The sequence below is a fragment of the Gasterosteus aculeatus genome, chromosome 7 (genome assembly GCF_964276395.1).
Source record: "Gasterosteus aculeatus chromosome 7, fGasAcu3.hap1.1, whole genome shotgun sequence".
Taxonomy (NCBI): Eukaryota; Metazoa; Chordata; class Actinopteri; order Perciformes; family Gasterosteidae; genus Gasterosteus; species Gasterosteus aculeatus.
In genome coordinates this window covers 31,776,716-31,801,535 of record NC_135694.1, presented here as the reverse complement: position 1 = coordinate 31,801,535, position 24,820 = coordinate 31,776,716, and the positions used below count along the sequence as shown (strand labels likewise).

At 49.3% G+C, this 24,820-nt stretch overlaps 2 protein-coding genes across 3 annotated transcripts; one reads left to right on the top strand and one right to left on the bottom strand.

The window, feature by feature from the left end:
• Positions 1-116: 116 nt before the first annotated feature.
• Positions 117-17,778, bottom strand: LOC120823112 (Na(+)/citrate cotransporter). Of its 2 annotated transcripts, none has more exons than XM_078107074.1 (13): positions 17,547-17,778; positions 11,665-11,793; positions 8,576-8,712; positions 8,148-8,359; positions 7,670-7,810; positions 7,348-7,513; positions 6,323-6,445; positions 6,038-6,250; positions 2,709-2,812; positions 2,480-2,601; positions 2,203-2,364; positions 1,784-1,921; positions 117-983 (listed from the first exon to the last, which is right to left on the bottom strand). In XM_078107074.1, the coding sequence occupies exons 1-13, from the start codon at positions 17,658-17,660 to the stop codon at positions 855-857; spliced, it is 1,890 nt and encodes a 629-aa protein (XP_077963200.1). In that variant the 5' UTR covers positions 17,661-17,778; the 3' UTR covers positions 117-854. The 2 variants fall into 2 exon arrangements, with proteins under 2 accessions (XP_077963200.1, XP_077963201.1); XM_078107075.1 differs by having other exon boundaries at positions 7,348-7,510; positions 17,547-17,775.
• A 1,699-nt stretch (positions 17,779-19,477) lies between these two features.
• Positions 19,478-23,863, top strand: serpinf1 (serpin peptidase inhibitor, clade F (alpha-2 antiplasmin, pigment epithelium derived factor), member 1). Its single transcript, XM_078107073.1, has 8 exons — positions 19,478-19,916; positions 21,108-21,168; positions 21,247-21,442; positions 21,885-22,040; positions 22,134-22,334; positions 22,442-22,581; positions 22,673-22,883; positions 23,083-23,863. The coding sequence occupies exons 2-8, from the start codon at positions 21,109-21,111 to the stop codon at positions 23,328-23,330; spliced, it is 1,212 nt and encodes a 403-aa protein (XP_077963199.1). The 5' UTR covers positions 19,478-19,916; position 21,108; the 3' UTR covers positions 23,331-23,863.
• Positions 23,864-24,820: the final 957 nt, after the last annotated feature.

The following is a 24,820-nucleotide window of genomic DNA, read 5'->3' as shown; positions in this document are numbered from 1 at the left end:
TACTATATACTCTTTCCAACCTGTCGAATCTACATTAATGAAATTAATCTCTAACACTCGTCTTCTGTCACGTTACTTTTGCAGCTTTTTTTCAGCTTTGATCAAACAATCAACAGTTTGTTGTCACAAACAATTTTATTTTTTAACACCAAATAACAAGATACAAAACTCTGTAGGTTCAAATGTGTACAGTTAGCATTCACTCACACATTAATATGTAGAAACTCCAAAAAAATAGACCTACTAATATATTTTCTAATTATTAATGCATCAAGAGTTTGTACACTGATTTAACATCTTAAAATAGAAATGACATCTGTAAGTTAGAGATACTGAATAAAAGAGTCTGTTCCTTAGTTTGAGTACCGTTTCAAGGTTTTAGCGCCAAGTCAGACATAACTCTGCATTGCCATTGTTTCATTACTATATTTTAATTATATTTCATCCTGTTTTCTTTTAAACTCAAAATGTTGCATTTTTCACAGAGTCAGTAGTATTTATTCACAGCATTGATTCCGTATTGCCAATTAAATATCTTCGGTCTAATACTGTAATCACAATCGTTTCAAGAAAAAGCTCTTCAACCAGCTCAGATAAAAAATCCCTCCCGTTCTAAATTCAGAGCTTTTATTTTGAAAAACCTGCTTGTGGCATAGAATGAATTTTAAAAAACCCTATGAAGAAGGTAGGAGCAGACACCAAAACATCAGCAGCGAGAAGCTCCACATGTAAAGTCAAAGTTGTGGTTCTGGTGAGGCTCAGAACCACAACCATCTGCCACGAGTTGAGGTATGAAAATAAAGAAGCACCCGGAACCCCGAACCCGAGGCTGAGGCAACAGGTCGCACGGCTCGCTACACGGGCGAGGTGGCGTTGGCCCAGGCGGGGAACGAGTCCAGGCCGAAGATCACGTGACCCCAGCTGTTGATGGCGAGAGTGATGCAGCCGACTCCGATGACGTTCATCACTACGCCGGTTCTGGCCTGCAGGGGGCGCAGAGGAAGCGGTTATGACCACGGACTTGATATAAGCTGCCATCTAATTTTCATGAGCGAGTGAACAGGAAGTGACCACATCTGGACCGAGAAGGATGTAGAGATGCCGTATACTTCTCAGTCGTCGTGGCGCAGCGGTTAGAGCTGGTGTGCTGGGAAGCACAAGGTTGATGGTTCGATTCCAGGCTGCCCCATGTTCCATGTCGAAGTGTCCCTGAGCAAGACACCTAACCCCTAATTGCTCCCCAGGCAAAAATGTAAGTTGCTCTGCCAAATGACATGTAATTTAATGTTCTCAGGTAGGGACCTGTGTATTTGCGTGTAGCCCCGCCCTGAAGCGTCCCCTGCTCTATGGTCTGTTTGTCTCTTAATGGACCATCATTTACTAAATGAACATCACGCTGTATTGAAGAAGACTTGAAACTAGAGACTGAGACCATAAACTCATGTTTACTGAGGGAATAAATCAAGAGAGAAGTAGAGTCATTTCCTCATAGACGTCTATGGGAGCAGAGGAGTCGCCCCCTGCTGGTCACTACAGAGAAGTAGAGTCATTTCCTCATAGACGTCTATGGGAGCAGAGGAGTCGCCCCCTGCTGGTCACTACAGAGAAGTAGAGTCATTTCCTCATAGACGTCTATGGGAGCAGAGGAGTCGCCCCCTGCTGGTCACTACAGAGAAGTAGAGTCATTTCCTCATAGACGTCTATGGGAGCAGAGGAGTCGCCCCCTGCTGGTCACCACACACAGAATGCAGCTTTAACTCATGAAGCTTTGATTTTGACTCACCATGTCGGACACTTTGAGGAAACCATAAGAGAAGACAATGGCGTTTGGGGGTGTGGCCACGGGCAACATGAAGGCGAAGGAGGCGCTGAGGGTGCAGGGGATCATCACGTATAAAGGGTTCAAGCCGATCGATTGGGACTGGGTTGGAACACAATGATCAGTATCAATAATCAGATTATTGACTTGATGTAATCGTTTAAAAAATCCACCAAATAATCCCTTTTATTTTCATATTTTCACAAACACGGGTGTCAGTCACTCATCCATTTATGTGTCCTTTGCTTTACAGTTTTTTCTGTCGTGGAAGTGGAACTTGCTTCAGTCATCCCTCCTGTTCTTGACAGGCTTTTAATGTGAAACATCTACAGGAGGTCTAGTAACTCAACAGTGACTAAAGAAAGCTTCGACGCCTTGGTTACCATGGATGCCAGGATGGGCAGGAAGAGTGTTGCCGTGGCGACGTTGCTGGCACACTCTGTGAAGGTGGCGACGAGGAGGCAGAGGACGACGGCGATGGCCCACGGCGGGATGGAGTGAAGGGGGGTCATTTGAGCACCGAGCCAGCGGGACAGACCGGACTCCTGACACACACACACACACACACACACACACACACACACACACACACACACACACTTTTCTAAAGAAATTCTTACTTTCAAAAATGGCCTTTCTCCCTGAGAAGCTTAAAGTCACCTCGCTGCCTTTAGCCAGTGCGAAGCCGCCTCCGAGCAGCAGCACGATGCTCCAGGGCATCTTCTTCTGAGTCACCTGCCAGGTGAGCAGCGCAGGGGTGGGGCCTTGTGACACCTGGGACTCTGATTAGATAAAACAGAAAGTGGGTTACCTATGTTTAGAATCTGTGTGTGTTACCTGTGTGTATCACCTGTGTGTATCACCTGTGTGTATCACCTGTGTGCGGTACCTGTGTCAGAGCTCCTCCAGAAGCAGAGGTAGTGCGGCGGCTTTGAAGGGAGAACAAAGAGCAGAACAGCAACAAACAAAGCGACGGTCGCGTCAGTTACGAACCTGCAAAAAGAGAATTTATTTTATTTTGTATTTTTTTTAGAATTGACTAACGAGCATCATCACAAAATGATCATATGAGAAGCCGTTGATAAAAACACACGTTTTGATCAACGGCTTCTCAGATGACCTCATCCAGGTCACATGATGCAACACCGGCCACTCAGATCATGAATGGAGATTTCATCAGTGATTATTCATATTTGCAAATGGAGATCCACCTCCTGTTTACTTTGTGTGGGAGTACCTGAGCAGGTAGTATGCTGTCACTTTTATCTTTCTTTACTTCCATAAATCCAGTTAAATCACTAGAGGTGAAAATCCAATATTTATTTTGGCATCAGCTGACTGAGCTTCTCTATCAAGCCATTAGGAAACATGTTGAAATCATCCGTTTGCACAACCTGAAGGTTCAAGGTGACAGATTCTTTTGAACTTGATTAAACCTGTGTGATTTTGTGGTTTTATTTAACTTAGATAAAACTAAGGGGGTTGCGTTGATTAAAAATATATAAATAAATCCCTAAAAAGAAGAATGAGCCATATGGAGCTTTGATCTCAGATGGAAATCTAAATAAAATGTGTTTCTGCGCAATAAGTGATGGCACATTTCCAGGAACATGGAGGAAGAAACTTCCAAAGGTTGATCAAATAGGTTCTGAGAAGTGGCGTTCTGAACAAAAACATCAGTGAGGACAAACAGATCAATGAGTCTCCTGAACTGGTCACGTGACTCACTCCAGCTTTTGTGAATTGACACTTGATGAGGTCACTATGACGCGTAAGCATGGACGTCCTTTCTGTAGCTGCTCAGAGCAGCTTCTACAGGGCCTCAGGTTCTGGGTGTCTGCTGTAACTAGTCACAGTGATAACTAGCTAACTGGGTATCAAGCTACATCTCTAGCTAGCTAGCTATCTAATTTATTAACTAGTTAGGAAGCAAACTAGCCACATGTTTAACTAGCTACCAAGCTGCCTACCTGCATTGCTAACTAACTACTACCCAACTATATACTGACCTAGTTAGCTAAATTAACTATTTCCAGACCCAGCCAGCGGAAGCTAGTATTGCCCTCACACAGACACACGCAATTTGATTTCCGTTTTTTTGTTTTAAAAGAGTTAGTAATGTTAATTCATACATGTCAACGTATCTACATGTCAAATCTCAGCAATATATATAAAGATTTTCCCTCTAACTTCAGCAGGAAAGTTACTTTGATGAGAGAAAGCAGCAGACTCACTCGGGAGATGGTCAGGCAATTGTATCTTATCGTGATATCTTATTGTGAAAGGACAAAATTGGCTTCCTGGATGTGTTGATAGTATTGATGTAATTCTGGCGACCCTTTAAACACTATTTAATGTCCCTGAAAAACAAATGTTACAATGGCGATGGACGTCTGGTCAGGGCAAGACCTGCGCACGGCTAGTTCACCGGCGTTAGCGTCCTTTTACCGACTCTGGTTAAGAACCTTCTAACTAACTCAGAATTGAAACAGTATTTGGCTCGACAGGTAAGGTAGTAACGCTTACTTCAACACCATTAAATCACCCAAAAACATTACACGATCATTTTTTTCAATAGTTTTACCGGATAGTTAGCTAAAAATGTCTGGAAACCGTTACGTTAGTAAACTAGTTATATTTCTAACTAGCTACATATCTAACTGACTAAATCTCTAACGAGTTGCTTAGCTAGCTATCTAGCATGATATTTTACTAGCTACCAGCTACACATCTAACTAACTAGTTAAGTAACTAAAAGTATAATTATATACGCAGAGCCTTTTAACTTTAAGCTTTTTACAAGTTATTTAATGTCCTGTTTTCGGGCCCAACTGCTGTAGTTTTTTAGTTTTACACGGGACATAAACTGCGATCTACTGGGTGAAAGTTGATGTTTGATTAATCCGTCACTTTGCAGTTTCTATAGTCATTTCCTGCAGTTGTAAACCTTTAAACCTCGTTTAACCTTTCCTGTTCAGATTAAGTTTGGGTTATATGAAATAAGCTTTAAGGGATGTTTTACACATCGGTATTGGAATCGTACTGCAAAGTTTTCGGTTAAAGCTCTGCATTTAGGATGTAGAATCTTTTACTTATTAACAGTAAAAACCTATAACCTATAACTAATGTTATAACGGCCAGACTCTGAACTTGTGGCAAGTTATGTCCTCATGTTAGGAGTGGATGACGCCTAATAGAGTGAAAGGTGAGAATATGTGTCCGGGTCAGAACCACCCAGAGTTTACAGTTTGTACCCAGGACACGTTTGTCTGTTTGTCCTTCGCCTCCAATTCCTGTGTGTTCATGGGTCTATTTGCCCCAACAAGGTCGGCCTAAAACAACACTTTAGGTTAAGTCTTCTTTTTCCATTGAACATTAATGCAGGACCAGAGCTGAATACACACAAAAACACACACTTGCAAAGAAATGTGTGTTTCTGTTTCTGTTAAAGGAAAACTCCAGACAGCCGTTTAAAGATTAACCAAATAGGCCGACATGTGGAAATGACAAAAAATGCCTTTTAGAACCTAAAAAAAGACTCAACGTTTGTCTTTCTCTTCTTTGAACACAGAATTTATCCAACCACATATTTTCTCAAAGCGTTGAATCAGTGTTAATGGTGTTCTTTCGATAGCAATGTTAACACTGTGTTTTTCTATTTTTTTAATAATAATAGTTCCAAGCTACGAGAGAAAGAAGCTGAGCCAACATTGCTGAAGATATGGTAAATGGTACATGGACTGTACTTGTATAGCACTTTTCTAGTCTTCCCACCACTCAAAGCGCTTTAACACTACATGACATCATTCACCCATTCACACCCATTCACACACTGATGACATCATTCACCCATTCACACCCATTCATACACTGATGACAGGAGAACCACACACAGTGACACCTGCCCATCAGTAACTAACATTCACACACTGTAGTCGCAGCTACAGGAGCCATGTTGGGTTAAGTGTCTTGCCGAAGGACACAACAACATGCGGTTTAGCAGAGCCTGGGATCAAACCCACAACCCTCTGATTGGAGGACGACCTGCTCCCCACTCACCCACAGTCGCCGAAGATTGGCTGCAAAACTGACACGGTTTGTTTAAATATCACAGTCAGTCACAAGTTTTTAAGACTAAAAACCGTGGCAATGATTCAGGTAATGCCATCAGACAGACAGCCCCGCCAAGCGTTGGTCACTTCGCCCGGCAGCACTCACTCAGCCTTGGCGTTGAAGAGGTGGGTGGACCAGCCGTCCATGAAGCGCGGGTCTCTGGTGAACCACAGCAGCACCATGAGGACGAGCAGTGCTAGGACGCTGACCTCGCCGTACGTTACCGGCCCCAGGCGCAGGTGCTCGTCTTGGATCGCCCCAAGCGCCGCTCGCTCCTTCTCCGTCTGCGGTGCCCGGCAGCCCCACGTCCTCCGCAGGCTGTATATAATAAAACAAAAGTTGATTTTAGTGCTCCGGTCCGGGATGGACGGCTTTTTTTGGGTGGCTCACTTGCAGCCGACGTAGAGGAACTGCAGCCAGAACCAGGCCAGCAGCAGCGTCAGCATCATCGTGGGGAAGGCGAAGGCAAACCAGGAGGCAAAGTTGATCACGTCGCCGTTCCGAGGGAAGAGCCTGCGAGAGAGAACAAAGTCAACAGCTTAAGTTAATGGCCGACAAGCCTTCAACCCGAGTATCAGACTATGGAGTTAAGCAGGGAAACTACGACTGAGGGTTCACCTGATACTGTGTCCTGAATGCGAATCCCGGCGCGTTTCCACCGAGCGGTATGGTACGGTACGGGTCGGGTCTGTTAACCATGATTTGGCGAGCGTTTCCACCGCCAACAGTACCCTTACTTGATAGGCGTGGTGTATTCCAGAAACTGTGCCAGGTACCCCAACGGAAGGGTACCCAAAAAGTGGGACGGTAAAGTTCGGATTTTTGGTACCATTCTCAACTTTTGGCAGTGGAGACACAAATAAAAGGGTACCGACCCGACCCGTACCGTACAGTACCGCTCGCTGGAAACGCGCCATAAAGGTCCGTTTAGAACCGGACTCAGATCAAGATCAATGATGATGGTTGTGAAATTAAATCTGCTTGTAATGGAGACCTGAGCAACCTATCATGAAACCATCGAACAATTAGAGTCTAAAGTGAACTGCTCGTCTCCGTTGACTCGTCCTCCCTTCGACAAAGCAAAAATAAAGAACTAACTCTTGGAACCGGCATGTTAGTTCACTATGGTTTGCTGCTCAAAAGGTTTTAGTTCAAATTAAAAAGCTGTTTGAGACTAGTTTTAGTTATGAGAGTTTTAAATACTTCAAGAACAGGACCCAGAAGTTACGGTACAATGTTGGCCTTCAATTAAGTTTCTTTAACTGTAAAAACTTCAACCATTTCATTTTGTACAGCCCAAAATCGCAACAGTCTGCATACATGCAACATCCTCTGTCCCGAAACCCTCAAATTCTCACAGGACAGGAATCGCCACTAAATGAAAGTCTACTGATGACTTGAGTCTGAGCACTTACTGGCTCATCTGTCCCATCAGAACCAGGTTGGGTCCGGTGCCGGTCAGCGTTGCGATGCCGCCGATGCTGGCGGAGTAGCAGACGCACAGCAGGAGTCCTTTATTCAACTTCCTCCTGTCCTCTTCGTCCCTCAGCTCCTCCAAAACCATCTGACAGCAGACGTCTACTGGAGACACGTTCCACACATGATCCATCGGCTTTGGATGGATTTGAACCTTTTTTCCTCCCGAACAGCATTTAAGGAAATTTATCTTCACATTTCACTAAAATATACAGAATCGCTGACTTTTTCCCCCACATTTAATCTCCTTAATGGTCTCACCTTGTCCGCTGTTGATGCTGTCTGATGGAGGTTTGTCTCGTAGTGTTGGTTTGATGATCCCTTGCTGGTCGGTCTGAGCCTCGGAGGAGCACGAGTCGCTGGATTTTTCTGGGTTGCCTTGTGTGGTTTCCTTGTTCAGACCTGTAAGGAAACACTTCAAGTTCAGATGGTTTTAAGCCGCTGAATGTTTTACAAACTATTAAAAAATAGGACACAAACTTCTTCAAAACCTTTGAGACATTGTGGAATCAGAAACATCTGTAATTTTGCGGGACAATTCCTGCAGAGAAGGAACTTGCTAAATAAATGTCAATATCTTGCATGGCAATGTCTGCGGCACTGGAGTGAAGTATAAGATTCCTGGAAAGGTTACACATTTTCAGTGATGCATCTCACCCTTTTGGTTGATTGAGTCAACGCCCCCCACCGTATCTGCACATGGAAATCTATGTGGGTCCGGCAGGCAGATCAATCATACCGGTCTCAAGATGGTTAAAAGCAGTGGTTTTCTCCTGATGTTCTCGGTGTGGGTCGTCACTTCCTTCCTGGGTTTTGGAGGGTTTGGGGTCCACATCGCCATGGAGCTGTTCCAGTACGGCCTGGACGATCGGAACCATCATAGCAGTGGTGGCTGTGTTGCTGATCCACATGGACAGAAAGGCGGTCACCCCCATGAAGCCCAGCATCAACCTGGGTGATTACAAAAGGGGAAGATGGACAGAAAAATGTGACAACACTTGCAAAAGCAACCAGAGGACAGAACCGAAGGGAACGGAAGGAACAATGACCATTGACACAAGTTAATTAAGTACTGAGATGAATCACCGACAGTCAGGTGGAGACCTCTAGTTGTGAAGTATCTTGGGCGAATGGGAGTGAGTGGGTAGATGACAACATGTGACTTACAGGGCGGGTCGGACGCCAACCACCAGCAGGACTCGCAGCGCAATGCGTTTGTGGAGGTTCCAGTGCTCCACGGCCACGGCCACCATGAGCCCCCCCACAAACAGCATGTTGGTGTCCTTCAGGTACTGCATGCACACCTGAACGACAACAAAAATGTGTTCACTGTCAGCTTTACGATGTTATAAAAGATTAGGCTATACTCCAAATAGAAATGTGTTATATGTAGTGTACTAAATACGAAAGCCCCGATAGCAAATTTCAGGTCTCAGATAGAAGTGTTCTCTATAGTGACCAGCAGGGGGCGACTCCTCTGCTCCCATAGACGTCTATGAGGAAATGACTCTACTTCTCTATAGTGACCAGCAGGGGGCGACTCCTCTTCTCCCATAGACGTCTATGAGGAAATGACTCTACTTCTCTGTAGTGACCAGCAGGGGGCGACTCCTCTGCTCCCATAGACGTCTATGAGGAAATGACTCTACTTCTCTGTAGTGACCAGCAGGGGGCGACTCCTCTGCTCCCATAGACGTCTATGAGGAAATGACTCTACTTCTCTGTAGTGACCAGCAGGGGGCGACTCCTCTGCTCCCATAGACGTCTATGAGGAAATGACTCTACTTCTCTGTAGTGACCAGCAGGGGGCGACTCCTCTGCTGCCATAGACGTCTATGAGGAAATGACTCTACTTCTCTGTAGTGACCAGCAGGGGGCGACTCCTCTGCTCCCATAGACGTCTATGAGGAAATGACTCTACTTCTCTGTAGTGACCAGCAGGGGGCGACTCCTCTGCTCCCATAGATGTCTATGAGGAAATGACTCTACTTCTGTGTAGTGACCAGCAGGGGGCGACTCCTCTGCTCCCATAGACGTCTATGAGGAAATGACTCTACTTCTCTGTAGTGACCAGCAGGGGGCGACTCCTCTGCTCCCATAGACGTCTATGAGGAAATGACTCTACTTCTCTGTAGTGACCAGCAGGGGGCGACTCCTCTGGTCCCATAGACGTCTATGAGAACATGACTCTAATTCTCTCTTGATTTATTCCCTTACTTACCCTAACTTCCTTTTCACTGGCTCATGAAAAAACCACATGGCCTAAATCCAATATGGCGATGGAGAAACGAAAATCAGTGGTGACACCACTACGACTACGTCCTCCTTTCATACGCTGTCCTAGCAGCGCCGCATACGGCTGCTACTCTCCTTCTCTACATTTCAGTGCACATCCCCAATTCTTATTCTCTTAGACAGATTGAGGAATTATTTTATAAAAGCTCTTGTGTAACTAATAAATTCCCTATTTTAGTTAAACTAAGCTTGTTGAGTTGAGTTGTTGAGACTCTTTCACATCAGTCACTCATGCTTCATTCCATTAGCTTTCATTCATTTTGACAAAACAGGTTAACCAAACAGTTATTTGATAATACCAATTGTTGTCTCATTTGTAAACCTGTTTTTGGATCTATGATCCCTTATTGCAGTGACAGATATTCTGTGTGCTGGTCTCACCCCTAATAAACCCATTTATCAACTCATTTTCTTTGTTCATTCATCCTGAGGTTAAAATAACAGATTTGCGTGTTTCCGTAATCGGTCAAACATATTACCTGACATCCTTTATTTCTCTCTTGTTCACCATCCGACTGCCGATCGATCACCACCATATGGCTGTGTGTTTGTGACCTGTTGTCAGTTGAAAAGGATCCACCATCCTCCGCTTGTCCTCTCCTCCATCCAAACACCATCCCGTCTTTTGTACGCCTCCACTCCCTTTGTCCCCCCACAGCCCCGGTCCAGTTGAGTAATGTAGTGGTATCTGTTGCGTCCCAGTCACTCTGCCCGATCTGCTGGCCGCTGGCCTGTAGCTGGATCCTCAGGTTCTGGCTCATAGCTTTGTTCAATCAGACACAAGGTGTGAGCTCGGGCTCTGTGGGACCAGGGCGGTGGTTTGTGATGGGGACTGAGGAGGTGGAGGAGGACGTGACGGGTGGATGAAGGCTGGAGAGAGAGTTGGAGGAAAAGCCGGCGGAGGAGGCTTTGTCTCCCGTATATTTAATCTTAAAATTAAAAACCAAATCAGGAGGATTCTCTCACATGATCTCACATTTCTTGTTATTCACCTTTACCATCTCTTCTTACTTCCACCTCGGTGTGCCTCCTTTAACCCGGCTCTGCCTCAGTTAAACTCTCTTTCCTTTCCCTGAATTTGTGTGCGATTTGACCCCTTCAGAAGCTGTCACAACCGTCAGTTCTCGTCAAAACCATATTGATTTTTCCACCTTTTTAAGTGTTTAACGCTCCTCTCGTTTACCATCTTTGATTTGAACTGAAGGTTTGAACATCACAACATCAGTCTCCAGTTTCCAGCACCAATTTGTGCAGCTGCTAAGGGTAAAAACCCATCTCCCCCAAACATCTCCCCCAAAACCTGGAGACAGAACCACCAGTCCTCCCCAACGTCCAAAGAGATTTCAGAAACCTTCCCCAAACCACCAGAGTCTGTTCGACAGCTTTCTCACCCGTAATGAAGAAAAACACCGGCCCGGTTCCACTAGTAAAACGGATCTAGTCACTCCATTCTGAAGCGGATCCTGGCCTCTCAACCAACCAAACTAATCCTGGGACAGACGACGGCTTTGAAAAGAGTCCCAGACTCCCTGTGCACAGTTTCAGGTCCAGAAAAAGTTCTTGAGATCCGGCTCAAAGGACCAATTATGTTAGAAATGAATTAAATTAAATTCTCACTCAACACGGGTGTGAAATCATCAAAACAGGACGTTCAATGTTTGCAAACAGGAGACGGAGTTGAGACACATACAAGCCGTCTCCAAGGTCTTCTCTCCTCAAAGAAGACGTACATCTGACCATCATGAGACAGAATCTCATCTCAGCTGACAGGTCATCACGACCGAGCAACTCAGACGTGACTCCTTTAGTCACCACATCACATTATTTACAACAGTTGTTTTTCTTTTTGCCGCAGAAGTAAATGTTTTAAGGACTCGCCAAACTAACTATGGATTAATAATTAAGCCTGTTTCTGACAGAGTGTGTGTGTGTGTGTGTGTGTGTGTATTTGTGTGTCTCACGTCTTTGGATTCCATGATGCCGAGTACGGGGAACAGGATGGTCGGCAGTAGTGCCGTCACCGCCAACGGCAAAACCTCCGTGCACCAGTAGACCGCCATGAGGGCGATGACGTAAGCGCAGGCTGCCTCCTACAGACACACACACACACACACACACACACACACACACACACACACAGACACAGACACACACACACACACACACACACAGACAACACATTCTAGTGTAAATAGTCAAAACAAATGAGCCAAATGAGCAAAACACTCGACTAGATCTCCACTCTTTGCTGTCCTGCTCCTAAATGGAGGAAGGAGGTCTCTGAAGACATCAGGACCACAGAGAGCCTTCACATCTTCAGACTAAAGACACACCTCTTCAGACTCTACCTCCACTAACACACTAACTAACTGCAGCACTTACATTGTACTTATAATGGTTCTTATCTACAGCAAGTTGTACATCGGCTTATTTGAGGAAATCACACTTTCTTGTTTCTTGTTTCTTCTGAGTTTGTGTCCTTGTGGTTAAATGTTCTTATTGTAAGTCGCTTTGGATAAAAGCGTCAGATAAATGACATGTGACGTAATAATGTGATTATTTTCAAAGCAACGTTTAGAGCCACATGGGGCCGGACCAGTAAAGATTCTCTCTGAAGAAAATCAGTTTGTCAGTCAGTGACTGAAAGTCCTGAAGGTAACCGTTGATATCCCACTAATAAACTGGTCAGCTGACTGGTCAGTGGACCGGTCAGCGGACTGGTCAGCGGACTGGTCAGTGGACTGGTCAGCGGACCGGTCAGCTGACTGGTCAGTGGACCGGTTAGCTGACTGGTCAGCTGACTGGTCAGTGGACCGGTCAGCGGACTGGTCAGCGGACTGGTCAGTGGACTGGTCAGCGGACCGGTCAGCGGACTGGTCAGCGGACTGGTCAGCGGACTGGTCAGTGGACCGGTTAGCTGACTGGTCAGCTGACTGGTCAGTGGACTGGTCAGCGGACTGGTCAGCGGACTGGTCAGTGGACCGGTTAGCTGACTGGTTAGCTGACTGGTCAGTGGACCGGTCAGCGGACTGGTCAGCGGACTGGTCAGTGGACTGGTCAGCGGATTGGTCAGTGGACTGGTCAGCGGACTGGTCAGCTGACTGGTCAGTGGACCGGTTAGCTGACTGGTCAGCGGACTGGTCAGCTGACTGGCCAGTGGACCGGTTAGCTGACTGGTCAGCGGACTGGTCAGCGGACTGGTCAGTGGACCGGTTAGCTGACTGGTCAGCTGACTGGTCAGTGGACCGGTCAGCGGACTGGTCAGCGGACTGGTCAGTGGACCGGTCAGCAGACTGGTCAGTGGACCGGTCAGCGGACTGGTCAGCTGACTGGTCAGTGGACCGGTTAGCTGACTGGTCAGCGGACTGGTCAGCGGACTGGTCAGCTGACTGGTCACCGGACTGGTCAGCGGACTGGTCAGTGGACCGGTCAGCTGACTGGTCAGCTGACTGGTCAGTGGACCGGTCAGCGGACCGGTCAGCGGACTGGTCAGTGGACCGGTCAGCGGACTGGTCAGTGGACCGGTCAGCGGACCGGTTAGCTGACTGGTCAGTGGACCGGTCAGCGGACTGGTCAGCGGACTGGTCAGTGGACTGGTCAGCGGATTGGTCAGTGGACTGGTCAGCGGACTGGTCAGCTGACTGGTCAGTGGACCGGTTAGCTGACTGGTCAGCGGACTGGTCAGCTGACTGGCCAGTGGACCGGTTAGCTGACTGGTCAGCGGACTGGTCAGCGGACTGGTCAGTGGACCGGTTAGCTGACTGGTCAGCTGACTGGTCAGTGGACCGGTCAGCGGACTGGTCAGCGGACTGGTCAGTGGACCGGTCAGCGGACTGGTCAGTGGACCGGTCAGCGGACTGGTCAGCTGACTGGTCAGTGGACCGGTTAGCTGACTGGTCAGCGGACTGGTCAGCTGACTGGTCACCGGACTGGTCAGCGGACTGGTCAGTGGACCGGTCAGCTGACTGGTCAGCTGACTGGTCAGTGGACCGGTCAGCGGACCGGTCAGCGGACTGGTCAGTGGACCGGTCAGCGGACCGGTTAGCTGACTGGTCAGCGGACTGGTCAGCGGACTGGTCAGCTGACTGGTCACCGGACTTGTCAGCGGACTGGTCAGTGGACCGGTTAGCTGACTGGTCAGCTGACTGGTCAGTGGACCGGTCAGCGGACTGGTCAGTGGACTGGTCAGCGGACTGGTCAGTGGACTGGTCAGCGGACTGGTTAGCTGACTGGTCAGCTGACTGGTCAGCGGACTGGTCAGTGGACTGGTCAGCTGACTGGTCAGCGGACCGGTCAGCTGACTGGTCAGCGGACCGGTTAGCTGACTGGTCAGCGGACTGGTCAGTGGACCGGTCAGCTGACTGGTCAGTGGACCGGTCAGCGGACTGGTCAGCTGACTGGTCAGTGGACCGGTCAGCTGACTGGTCAGTGGACCGGTCAGCGGACTGGTCAGCTGACTGGTCAGTGGACCGGTTAGCTGACTGGTCAGCGGACTGGTCAGCGGACTGGTCAGCGGACCGGTTAGCTGACTGGTCAGCTGACTGGTCAGTGGACCGGTCAGCGGACTGGTCAGCGGACTGGTCAGTGGACTGGTCAGTGGACCGGTCAGCTGACTGGTCAGTGGACCGGTCAGCGGACTGGTCAGCTGACTGGTCAGTGGACCGGTTAGCTGACTGGTCAGTGGACCGGTCAGCGGACTGGTCAGCTGACTGGTCAGCGGACTGGTCAGCGGACTGGTCAGTGGACCGGTTAGCTGACTGGTCAGCTGACTGGTCAGTGGACCGGTCAGCGGACTGGTCAGCGGACTGGTCAGTGGACTGGTCAGCGGATTGGTCAGTGGACTGGTCAGCGGACTGGTCAGCTGACTGGTCAGTGGACCGGTTAGCTGACTGGTCAGCGGACTGGTCAGCTGACTGGCCAGTGGACCGGTTAGCTGACTGGTCAGCGGACTGGTCAGCGGACTGGTCAGTGGACCGGTTAGCTGACTGGTCAGCTGACTGGTCAGTGGACCGGTCAGCGGACTGGTCAGCGGACTGGTCAGTGGACCGGTCAGCGGACTGGTCAGCTGACTGGTCAGTGGACCGGTTAGCTGACTGGTCAGCGGACTGGTCAGCTGACTGGTCACCGGACTGGTCAGCGGACTGGTCAGTGGACCGGTCAGCTGACTGGTCAGCTGACTGGTCAGTGGACCGGTCAGCGGACCGGTCAGCGGACTGGTCAGTGGACCGGTCAGCGGACCGGTTAGCTGACTGGTCAGCGGACTGGTCAGCGGACTGGTCAGCTGACTGGTCACCGGACTTGTCAGCGGACTGGTCAGTGGACCGGTTAGCTGACTGGTCAGCTGACTGGTCAGTGGACCGGTCAGCGGACTGGTCAGTGGACTGGTCAGCGGACTGGTCAGTGGACTGGTCAGCGGACTGGTTAGCTGACTGGTCAGCTGACTGGTCAGCGGACTGGTCAGTGGACTGGTCAGCTGACTGGTCAGCGGACCGGTCAGCTGACTGGTCAGCGGACCGGTTAGCTGACTGGTCAGCGGACTGGTCAGCGGACTGGTCAGCGGACTGGTCAGCGGACCGGTTAGCTGACTGGTCAGCTGACTGGTCAGTGGACCGGTCAGCGGACTGGTCAGCGGACTGGTCAGTGGACCGGTTAGCTGACTGGTCAGCTGACTGGTCAGTGGACCGGTCAGCGGACTGGTCAGCGGACTGGTCAGTGGACTGGTCAGTGGACCGGTCCGCTGACTGGTCAGTGGACCGGTCAGCGGACCGGTCAGCTGACTGGTCAGTGGACCGGTTAGCTGACTGGTCAGCGGCCTGGTCAGCTGACTGGTCAGCGGACTGGTCAGCGGACTGGTCAGTGGACTGGTCAGTGGACTGGTCAGCGGACTGGTCAGTGGACCGGTTAGCTGACTGGTCAGCTGACTGGTCAGTGGACCGGTCAGCGGACTGGTCAGTGGACTGGTCAGCGGACTGGTCAGTGGACTGGTCAGCGGACTGGTTAGCTGACTGGTCAGCTGACTGGTCAGCGGACTGGTCAGTGGACCGGTTAGCTGACTGGTCAGTGGACCGGTCAGCGGACTGGTCAGCTGACTGGTCAGCGGACTGGTCAGCGGACTGGTCAGCGGACCGGTTAGCTGACTGGTCAGCTGACTGGTCAGTTGACCGGTCAGCGGACTGGTCAGCGGACTGGTCAGTGGACGGGTCAGCGGACTGGTCAGCTGACTGGTCAGTGGACCGGTCAGCTGACTGGTCAGTGGACCGGTCAGCGGACTGGTCAGCTGACTGGTCAGTGGACCGGTCAGCTGACTGGTCAGTGGACCGGTCAGCGGACTGGTCAGCTGACTGGTCAGTGGACCGGTTAGCTGACTGGTCAGCGGACTGGTCAGCGGACTGGTCAGCGGACCGGTTAGCTGACTGGTCAGCTGACTGGTCAGTGGACCGGTCAGCGGACTGGTCAGCGGACTGGTCAGTGGACTGGTCAGTGGACCGGTCAGCTGACTGGTCAGTGGACCGGTCAGCGGACTGGTCAGCTGACTGGTCAGTGGACCGGTTAGCTGACTGGTCAGTGGACCGGTCAGCGGACTGGTCAGCTGACTGGTCAGCGGACTGGTCAGCGGACTGGTCAGTGGACCGGTTAGCTGACTGGTCAGCTGACTGGTCAGTGGACCGGTCAGCGGACTGGTCAGCGGACTGGTCAGTGGACCGGTCAGCGGACTGGTCAGCGGACTGGTCAGTGGACCGGTCAGCGGACTGGTCAGCTGACTGGTCAGCGGACTGGTCAGCGGACTGGTCAGTGGACCGGTTAGCTGACTGGTCAGCTGACTGGTCAGTGGACCGGTCAGCGGACTGGTCAGCGGACTGGTCAGTGGACTGGTCAGCGGACCGGTCAGTGGACCGGTTAGCTGACTGGTCAGTGGACCGGTCAGCGGACTGGTCAGTGGACCGGTCAGCTGACTGGTCAGTGGACCGGTCAGCTGACTGGTCAGTGGACCGGTCAGCGGACTGGTCAGCTGACTGGTCAGTGGACCGGTCAGCTGACTGGTCAGTGGACCGGTCAGCGGACTGGTCAGCTGACTGGTCAGTGGACCGGTTAGCTGACTGGTCAGCGGACTGGTCAGCGGACTGGTCAGCGGACCGGTTAGCTGACTGGTCAGCTGACTGGTCAGTGGACCGGTCAGCGGACTGGTCAGCGGACTGGTCAGTGGACTGGTCAGTGGACCGGTCAGCTGACTGGTCAGTGGACCGGTCAGCGGACTGGTCAGCTGACTGGTCAGTGGACCGGTTAGCTGACTGGTCAGTGGACCGGTCAGCGGACTGGTCAGCTGACTGGTCAGCGGACTGGTCAGCGGACTGGTCAGTGGACCGGTTAGCTGACTGGTCAGCTGACTGGTCAGTGGACCGGTCAGCGGACTGGTCAGCGGACTGGTCAGTGGACCGGTCAGCGGACTGGTCAGCGGACTGGTCAGTGGACCGGTCAGCGGACTGGTCAGCTGACTGGTCAGCGGACTGGTCAGCGGACTGGTCAGTGGACCGGTTAGCTGACTGGTCAGCTGACTGGTCAGTGGACCGGTCAGCGGACTGGTCAGCGGACTGGTCAGTGGACTGGTCAGCGGACCGGTCAGTGGACCGGTTAGCTGACTGGTCAGTGGACCGGTTAGCTGACCAGTCCGCTGACCGGTCCACTGACCAGTCCGCTGACCAGTCCGCTGACCGGTCCACTGACCAGTCCGCTGACCAGTCCGCTGACCGGTCCACTGACCAGTCAGCTGACCAGTCAGCTAACCGGTGGACTGGTCAGTGGACCGGTTAGCTGACTGGTCAGCTGACTGGTGGACTGGTCTCACCGTGGTGCTGAGGGCGAGGGGCAGCAGTACGAAGGGGCTGCAGACGAGGACAAGGACGCCCCTCAAACTCCAGAGACGCCGCAACACCTTCACGTGCAGAGGAAGAACCGACATTGGAGATGAAGATGATGAAGATGATTGAATCTGAATGACTTTGAGGGAACAAGTTTCTCTCCGTCCTCTTTCCTCGCTGCTGACTCTCTGCTGCTCGCTGTCATTGTGAAGCTCTCACCTCCAACACTAAATATTAACTTTAGTTACTGAGCACACACACACACAAACACACACAGACACACACACACACAGACACACACACACACACACAGACACACACACACACACACATGCACACATACACACACACAGACACACACACACACACACATGCACACACACACGCACATACACACAGACACACACACACACACACATGCACACAGACACACACTTTATCTTTTACACGAAGTTTGATCAGAGTCACTTTTTATTTTGAAATCCAACGAACGAACTGACGTTTTTTCCGACCTTTATTTTGAAGGTGAGCTTGTTTTTAAGGGGTTTCAGGACCAGAACAAAGACGTCCAAGTCTCAGCTTCAAATCTCACGCGGTTCTTTTTGAATTTTTGAAGGTAGAATCCCGAATTCTCCTGATTGTCCATTTTTACATGTCATGTGTTATTTGTCAAGCTGTAAATATTAATGCTGCTGTGGGGAAAAGTCCCCTACCAGGATTAACAAAGTGTGGATCTATCACCTATAGATCTATATTTCTACTCTTCCCACAGTTGCTTTTGTTCCTGTAATATTTTATATTGATAAACCTCCCATTGATCTTTCATTTCAATGTGTTTGAAGAGACTTACGTCTGCTGTCCCCTGGTGGACACGAGAGACAGAAACACAAATACAAGATACCTTCCTACAGTATCACATTTCACCACTTTATCATATTTATTAATCTGCAGTACAACTTATATTTTACTGTTAGCTGGATTGGTGTTTAAATGACTGTTTCATGCGAACAGATCTGGCTTCAGCCCAGCCTTGGACATTCATGTATATATAAGCTCACATTTAGCTCATTAAAGCTTATACTAAGCTGAGCTAACTTCCCAATAAGATCAGGAATCAGGGATATTAATTCTTTATTATATCTTTATTGCCAAAGTATGTGAAACATACAAGGAGTTTGACATGGTGGTTGGTGCATAACATTGGACAGTGAGACATTATGGCGTTTAATCAGACAACAAATATATAGCTATGAAGCTAGATGTGTGTCTTTATTATGCAAACAGAAAAAAATGTTTTCAGAGAAAATTTCTTGCATCACAACAAAAATCTACGTTCGTAAGTAGAAAGTGATTATGAAGTTCTTATTAAACTAGAAGTTTGGCTGCAAAACCAAAATCTTTGCTGTCAAAAAGAAAAACTTATTGGAACATAGTGGGCGGGGCTTACGCCGGTGAATGAAGCAGGAGTTTCTATTGGTGGATCGACGGTGTAAGGTGACGTCTTTAAATGCAGCAGCACTTTACTGCTGTTAGTGTCGCAGCGTGTTTATTACAGAACGCTGCTGTGAGGATGAAATGATTACACGCAAACGTTACATTCATACTGTCACTATCTCAGGTAACATGTCTTTCCATCCAGCCTGTGCAGTAACCAGTTACCATCAGGTGATGGAGGTGATGGAGATCCTCAGCCCGTCAATGAGCCAGTTTAATGCGTCATTGGTCTGTTTTTTATCGATGGCAGCAGTGCTACTAGACGCCTCCATGTCGACCCTAATAAAACACTGCGAGACACCAACAACATGGAAACAAAGTGCTGCTGCATTTAAATCATTTGGACCAAATACAAAGTCAACTTACGCTGGTGACAGTCCCGTCAGCGCCCAGTGATCCACCAATAGAAACTCCTGGCTCGTTCAGCGGCGTAAGCCCCGCCCCCTCGGATCGACAAAGCTTTTTTCTTTTGAGAGAAAAACTTTATTTTTTGAGAGGAAAAGTTTTTGTTTTGCAGCCAAAAATTCTAGTTTCATTAGCAATATTAACAAATAACTTATTCTCAGTTTATATATTTGTACTTGCATGATTTTTGTACAACGACCCTTGAGGACATTCAAGGACCCGAGGACTGGGTTCTGAAGAGGTTCTAGTGGTTCCATCAGCCAGCCGGATCCATGGTGAAGATATTAAAGACGGTCACATCCTTCAGTGCAGAAAACGGAACACGAGCACTTCCGGTCGGGCTGCCGCGCCTCCGCAGAGGCAGTGCGCGTGTCCGCGTTGAAGGGCGCGTGTCCGCGTTGAAGGGCTCGTATCATCAGCGGCGAGAGAAAGTGTGCGCGACGCGGAGCTGCGGAGAGGTGAGTCCGCTTACGGGTCGTTTTATGCGCTTTTACGCGTAAGTCGTGCGCAGTTTGCTCTCCTCGCGCAGACCGGAGGGGCACGATGACGTAATGATGCTCAAAGAGTCCGAGATGTTTGATCGACCTTCAGCACAGAATCCGCTAAGCAGAACACGCTATTAGTGCTATTGTGTTATTATTATTATTATTATTATATTTTCCATGTCAACTGTGCCAACAAACTGAAAACTTTACTTCACAGTTGTGACTCAATAGAATCTGTTCTGTTTTTAGCGTAACGTCTTATACGATAATCTTTATGTGACGTCATTACACGTAAGCTCAGAGGTTCAGGCCCTGAAGACTTGAAGTCTGCAGTTGGAGTCGCTCTGGACAAAGTATCATTGAAGTGAAACATTCCTGCAGGAACTGCAGCTTCAGCACAACCGGACCGGGTCCAACAAACAACAGAAAAAAGCTCCTTGGCTTCTTTCTTGTTAGTTTTGGGGATTGAAACAAACCCAAGTTTTTTTGATGTAGAAAAAAGGAAAAGCTCTGCAGACAAAGTATTAATCCTCCAAATGTCCACCTCTGACTGCGCTGCATGCGGGAGCTGAAAGGTTCATAAAACCCAAAGTTAACGGGACAGAAACCAGTTTTCTTTTCTTACACCCGTTTTCTGTTTCGGGCTCAAACGTGGACTTTTAAAAAGTGGAGCTCAAGACATCATGCAAAAAGTTGTTTTTGGGAGGCAGTGGAAAGAAAAGATGAGAAACCGTCTGGGCTTCCCATCAGGCAGAGGGGGGGGGGGGGGCACCAGAGCCAGATGTTTCCAGAAGAACAAAAGAAGCATTGTGTCCAACGTGGGTTTAAAAGTGCACGTTTATCCTCCGCTGAGCCGCAGAGCTTCTTTTCCCCTGAGACGATCCTCAGTGTGCTTCGGACTTTCACCTCTCGCTCCGTTACATTTGGTTTAATTTGTCTCAGAGGAAGTAGAAGTAGCAGCTGTATCGCTTACATATGATATATTACATCATATGTCTCCAGGAGGTGGTGGCACCGAACGAGACGTGTTGCTGTCACACAGTCAAATAAAGAGAAACCTTCATCTATTCACACCAGATTGTGTTGAAATATTTCCATCTGTAGTTTGGTTCTTTGACATTGAATGTAATCCAATGAGACACAAAGCTCTTAATTGTCTTCCAGGATGAAGCGATCCACGTTCCTGCTGCTGTTGGCCGTCGCTCTGAGCGCCTGCCGGGCTCAGGTACGTCGCGCTCACGCCATCATTCATCCGCCGCGCCGCCGGCCTGGATAAAAGCCGCCCTGTGGCTCTTTGTTTCAGCCCGACGCCGGAGGCGAGGAGGCGGCCGGCGAGGACGAGCACGTGGAGCTCTTCACCACGCCCGCCGCCAAGATGGCCGCCGCCACCTCAGACTTTGGCTACAATCTGTTCCGCGCCATGGCGAGCCGCGATGCCGGCGCCAACGTCTTCCTGGCCCCCATCAGCGTGTCGGCGGCGCTGACGCAGCTCTCCATGGGTGACAAGACACACACACGACAAACTGCACAAGTTTAGCTCTGACCCTCACGGTGTGGACGGGCGCATCGACCGGCCTCGGTTGGTGGGCGGTTTGTTTGCGCAAACGTGATCGGTTTTATTGACGGAAACTGAGTTTGGGGAATTAGGCTTCATGTGTGGTGCAGCATCTATCCACCAACGTGAAGGCCATGTTTGACCTGGAGAAGCTTCCACACATCCTGAAGCAGTTTGTAGATGAAACGTTCTCTGGATGAGCTCATAATCCAGGGACATAAGCTCCGTTAACCATCACACTCTTCTCACTGAATGATACCAGAAGTTTTTCCACGCGTTGCGACTTCTAAGCGTTAAAATCGCTGCAGTTTAAGGAGTCACATTCATCATTTCACATTAGACCGAGCTGCTTAGACAGACTAAAAGATGAGCTTTCTGTCTTCCAGGGGGGTCTGAGCAGGCTCAAAGGCAGCTGTTCAGGGCCCTGAGGTACCACAGCCTCCAGGACCCTCAGCTCCACAACACCCTGAAAGACCTGCTGGTCTCCGTCAGGACGCCTGGAAAAGGCCTGAGCACGGCCGCTCGCATCTACATGGCAAGACGTGAGTTCACCTTCCTTTGCTAAACCAATAGTTTCTTCTTGATTACAATGTGAATTGGGGAAGATCTGAGCTTCAAACCATCGCCGTCTCCAGGACGTGTGAAGCAGGACTTCTTCTCGCTCGTGGAGCAGCAGTACGGAGTCCGTCCAAAGGTGCTGCAGGGAGGGAACAAAGACGTGAAGGAAATCAACGACTGGGTGGCTCGGGAGACCAGCGGGAAGGTGCAGCGCCTCTTGGAAAAGCCCCTACCCTCGAACTCCGGGGTGAACCTCGTGAGCGCCGCTTACTTCAAAGGTAGGTCAACGCCCAGCGAGCGCGGTGAACGCCAAAACGTCACGGAGAAGCTTTGCTGGCTGGGATCCGTTCGGAGGCTCAGGCTCCGGCTCCCCGTCTGCTCACAGGGAAGTGGGTGACTCGCTTCGGTCAGAGCGGCGCCATGGAGAACTTCCAGGTGGATGGCGGGGCACCCGTCCGCGTTCCCATGATGCAACAGGACAACTACCCGGTGAAGATTGGCGTGGACTCAGATCTGAGCTGCACGGTGAGCGTGTTTTAGTCACTTCTAAACCACGAGGCCACACGGTGGGAGGGATTCAAACGGAAAGAGTCTCCTCAACCGTTTCTTCCTCCAGATTGCTCAGATTCCGATGCAGGACGGCGTCAGCATGTTCGTCTTCCTGCCAGATGACGTGACCTCCAACACGACCCTGCTGGAGGAGAGTCTAACTGCTGAGTTTGTCCAGGACCTCTCCATGACGCTGCACCCTGCTCAAGTGTCCCTCTCTCTGCCGGACCTGAAGCTCAGCTACTCCACCGACCTGCTGCCGCTGCTGGGCGACCTGGGTGAGTCCGACGAGATGCATGTTGCATGATGTCTTTTTTTAAGAGATGAGTCTTTAGTAGAAGGCTGCAGCTTTAAAATAGAGTTAAATATCATCTACAAATGTGTAAATAAATCATGCAACACGTGTCAAATGGCAGAAAGTGATGTAATCGACCCTCTTAATTAGCCCTCTCTGTGGTCACTCTGCCCCCCGTGTAGGTCTGTCTGAATGGCTAGCCAACACGGACCTGGGAAAGATCTCAAATCAGCGCCTCAAGCTCAGCAGCGTCAAACACAAGGTTGTCATGGAGACGGCGCCCGAGGGCAACAAGTACCCAGGTGCCGCCTCAGTGACTCACCTGTCCTACCGGGTGGACCGGCCCTTCCTCTACCTGATCCGGGATGAGGGGTCGGGGGCTGTGCTCTTCATCGGCAGGGTGGTCAACCCCAAGGACCTGACCATATAACACAACCAGTAACCCAACACCTCTACACGCCTGACCCCAACCCTGAGCCCCTCCATCATACCTGTTCACGCATGAACATTAAAACCAAGTCTGAACACCCAAACAGACATTTGAAGTGAGTGCCGATAAAAACGTCCTCACGCTGAAGGTCTAAATCGTGGTTCTACTCCAACACACTTCTCCTGACTACAACGCGTCGTTCGGCATCATCCTAACTGTCCAACAAACCTCATTAGTCTGAATCCTCAAACAAGCCTTTGAATCGAGGTCCGGTCAAAATATCCCTACTGGTCCTCGCACGGCTACATGTACGAGTACACACACACACACACACACACACACTCTTAGCAGGTCTAGGAGGGATTTCAGGTGTTTGCTTTGCATCTCTGGTGGCAGATATTATGCAAGTATATTTGAGTTTTTATCTTTTCTTTTAACACACAGAGAATAATCTGAGCAAGCAAAAGGGTTTTTTTTCTGAAAAAAAAGAAAATATGGTAATTTGTGTAGAAATAAATCGATAGTTAACGAAACACTCGTCTGTTGTTGGTTGTTTCTGTTCCTTCACGTTGACCCTCCTTTTCATTCAGTCCCAGTTTGTTTCTTTCGTGAACCTTTTTGAATCATAAACTTTATGCAAATCCCAAATACAGCGTCACATATGTGGGAAGAGTTTCTGCCTCCAGAGAGCGAAGGAAAGACGTCCAGGAGGCTGCGAGTCCTTCAACGTTTTACATGCTTTGGAAATGTCAAACACACACTTCACTACACACCATAATGTCTTCTAATGTAAAGCACCGTCCCGCCACAACTCGTGTCTCCACTCACTCACTTTGTTGCGTAACGCTTGTGAAACGGTTTCAGCACAGAAATCAAAATCCTCCATTTTTTTGATTCCTTACTTTAAAAACCAGCTTTCTTTGAGATGATTTCACAACTGAAGTATAAGCAGTTAAAATAACAAAAAGTATTAAACAGATAAAAGCCTGAATCCAGATGCTAAATATAATAACTGAAAAAGCCAAATTCTTTCCTTAGTACCAGCGCTTAATAAATAACTAGTGTTTTTCCGTTGTACAAGACAGGAATAAACGTTGAGCTTTCACTTGCAGCCTCGCTTCAGTCTGATTGTTTCTCCACATGTGAAACTCACGTGACTTTTCCCCCGAAGCGTCGACTTCACACACGACAAACCTCTCAGATGCACAATGAACTCAAGACAAAGGAAACTAAAACTGAAAATGAGCAGAATCAACTTTTAGCTTATTGGATCAATTCAGAATTATGACCAAGACTGTGAATCATCTTTGTGTGTGTTTGTATACGTGTGTGTGTGTGTGTGTGTTTGTATACGTGTGTGTGCGTGTGTGTGTGTTTGTATACGTGTGTGTGTGTTTGTATACGTGTGTGTGCGTGTGTGTGTGTGTTTGTATACGTGTGTGTGTGTTTGTATACGTGTGTGTGCGTGTGTGTGTGTTTGTATACGTGTG

Coding starts and splice junctions, on each gene's coding strand:
- LOC120823112 (XM_078107074.1), bottom strand. CDS start 17,660: ATGTCGGTTCTTCCTCTGCACGTGAAGGTGTTGCGGCGTCTCTGGAGT. Junction 6,251..6,322: donor TTCCTCTACGTCGGCTGCAA/GTGAGCCACCCA, acceptor TATTATATACAG/CCTGCGGAGGACGTGGGGCT. Junction 2,813..6,037: donor CTCTTCAACGCCAAGGCTGA/GTGAGTGCTGCC, acceptor CTCTTTTTGCAG/GTTCGTAACTGACGCGACCG.
- serpinf1 (XM_078107073.1), top strand. CDS start 21,109: ATGAAGCGATCCACGTTCCTGCTGCTGTTGGCCGTCGCTCTGAGCGCC. Junction 21,169..21,246: donor TGAGCGCCTGCCGGGCTCAG/GTACGTCGCGCT, acceptor TCTTTGTTTCAG/CCCGACGCCGGAGGCGAGGA. Junction 22,884..23,082: donor GCCGCTGCTGGGCGACCTGG/GTGAGTCCGACG, acceptor CCCCCCGTGTAG/GTCTGTCTGAATGGCTAGCC.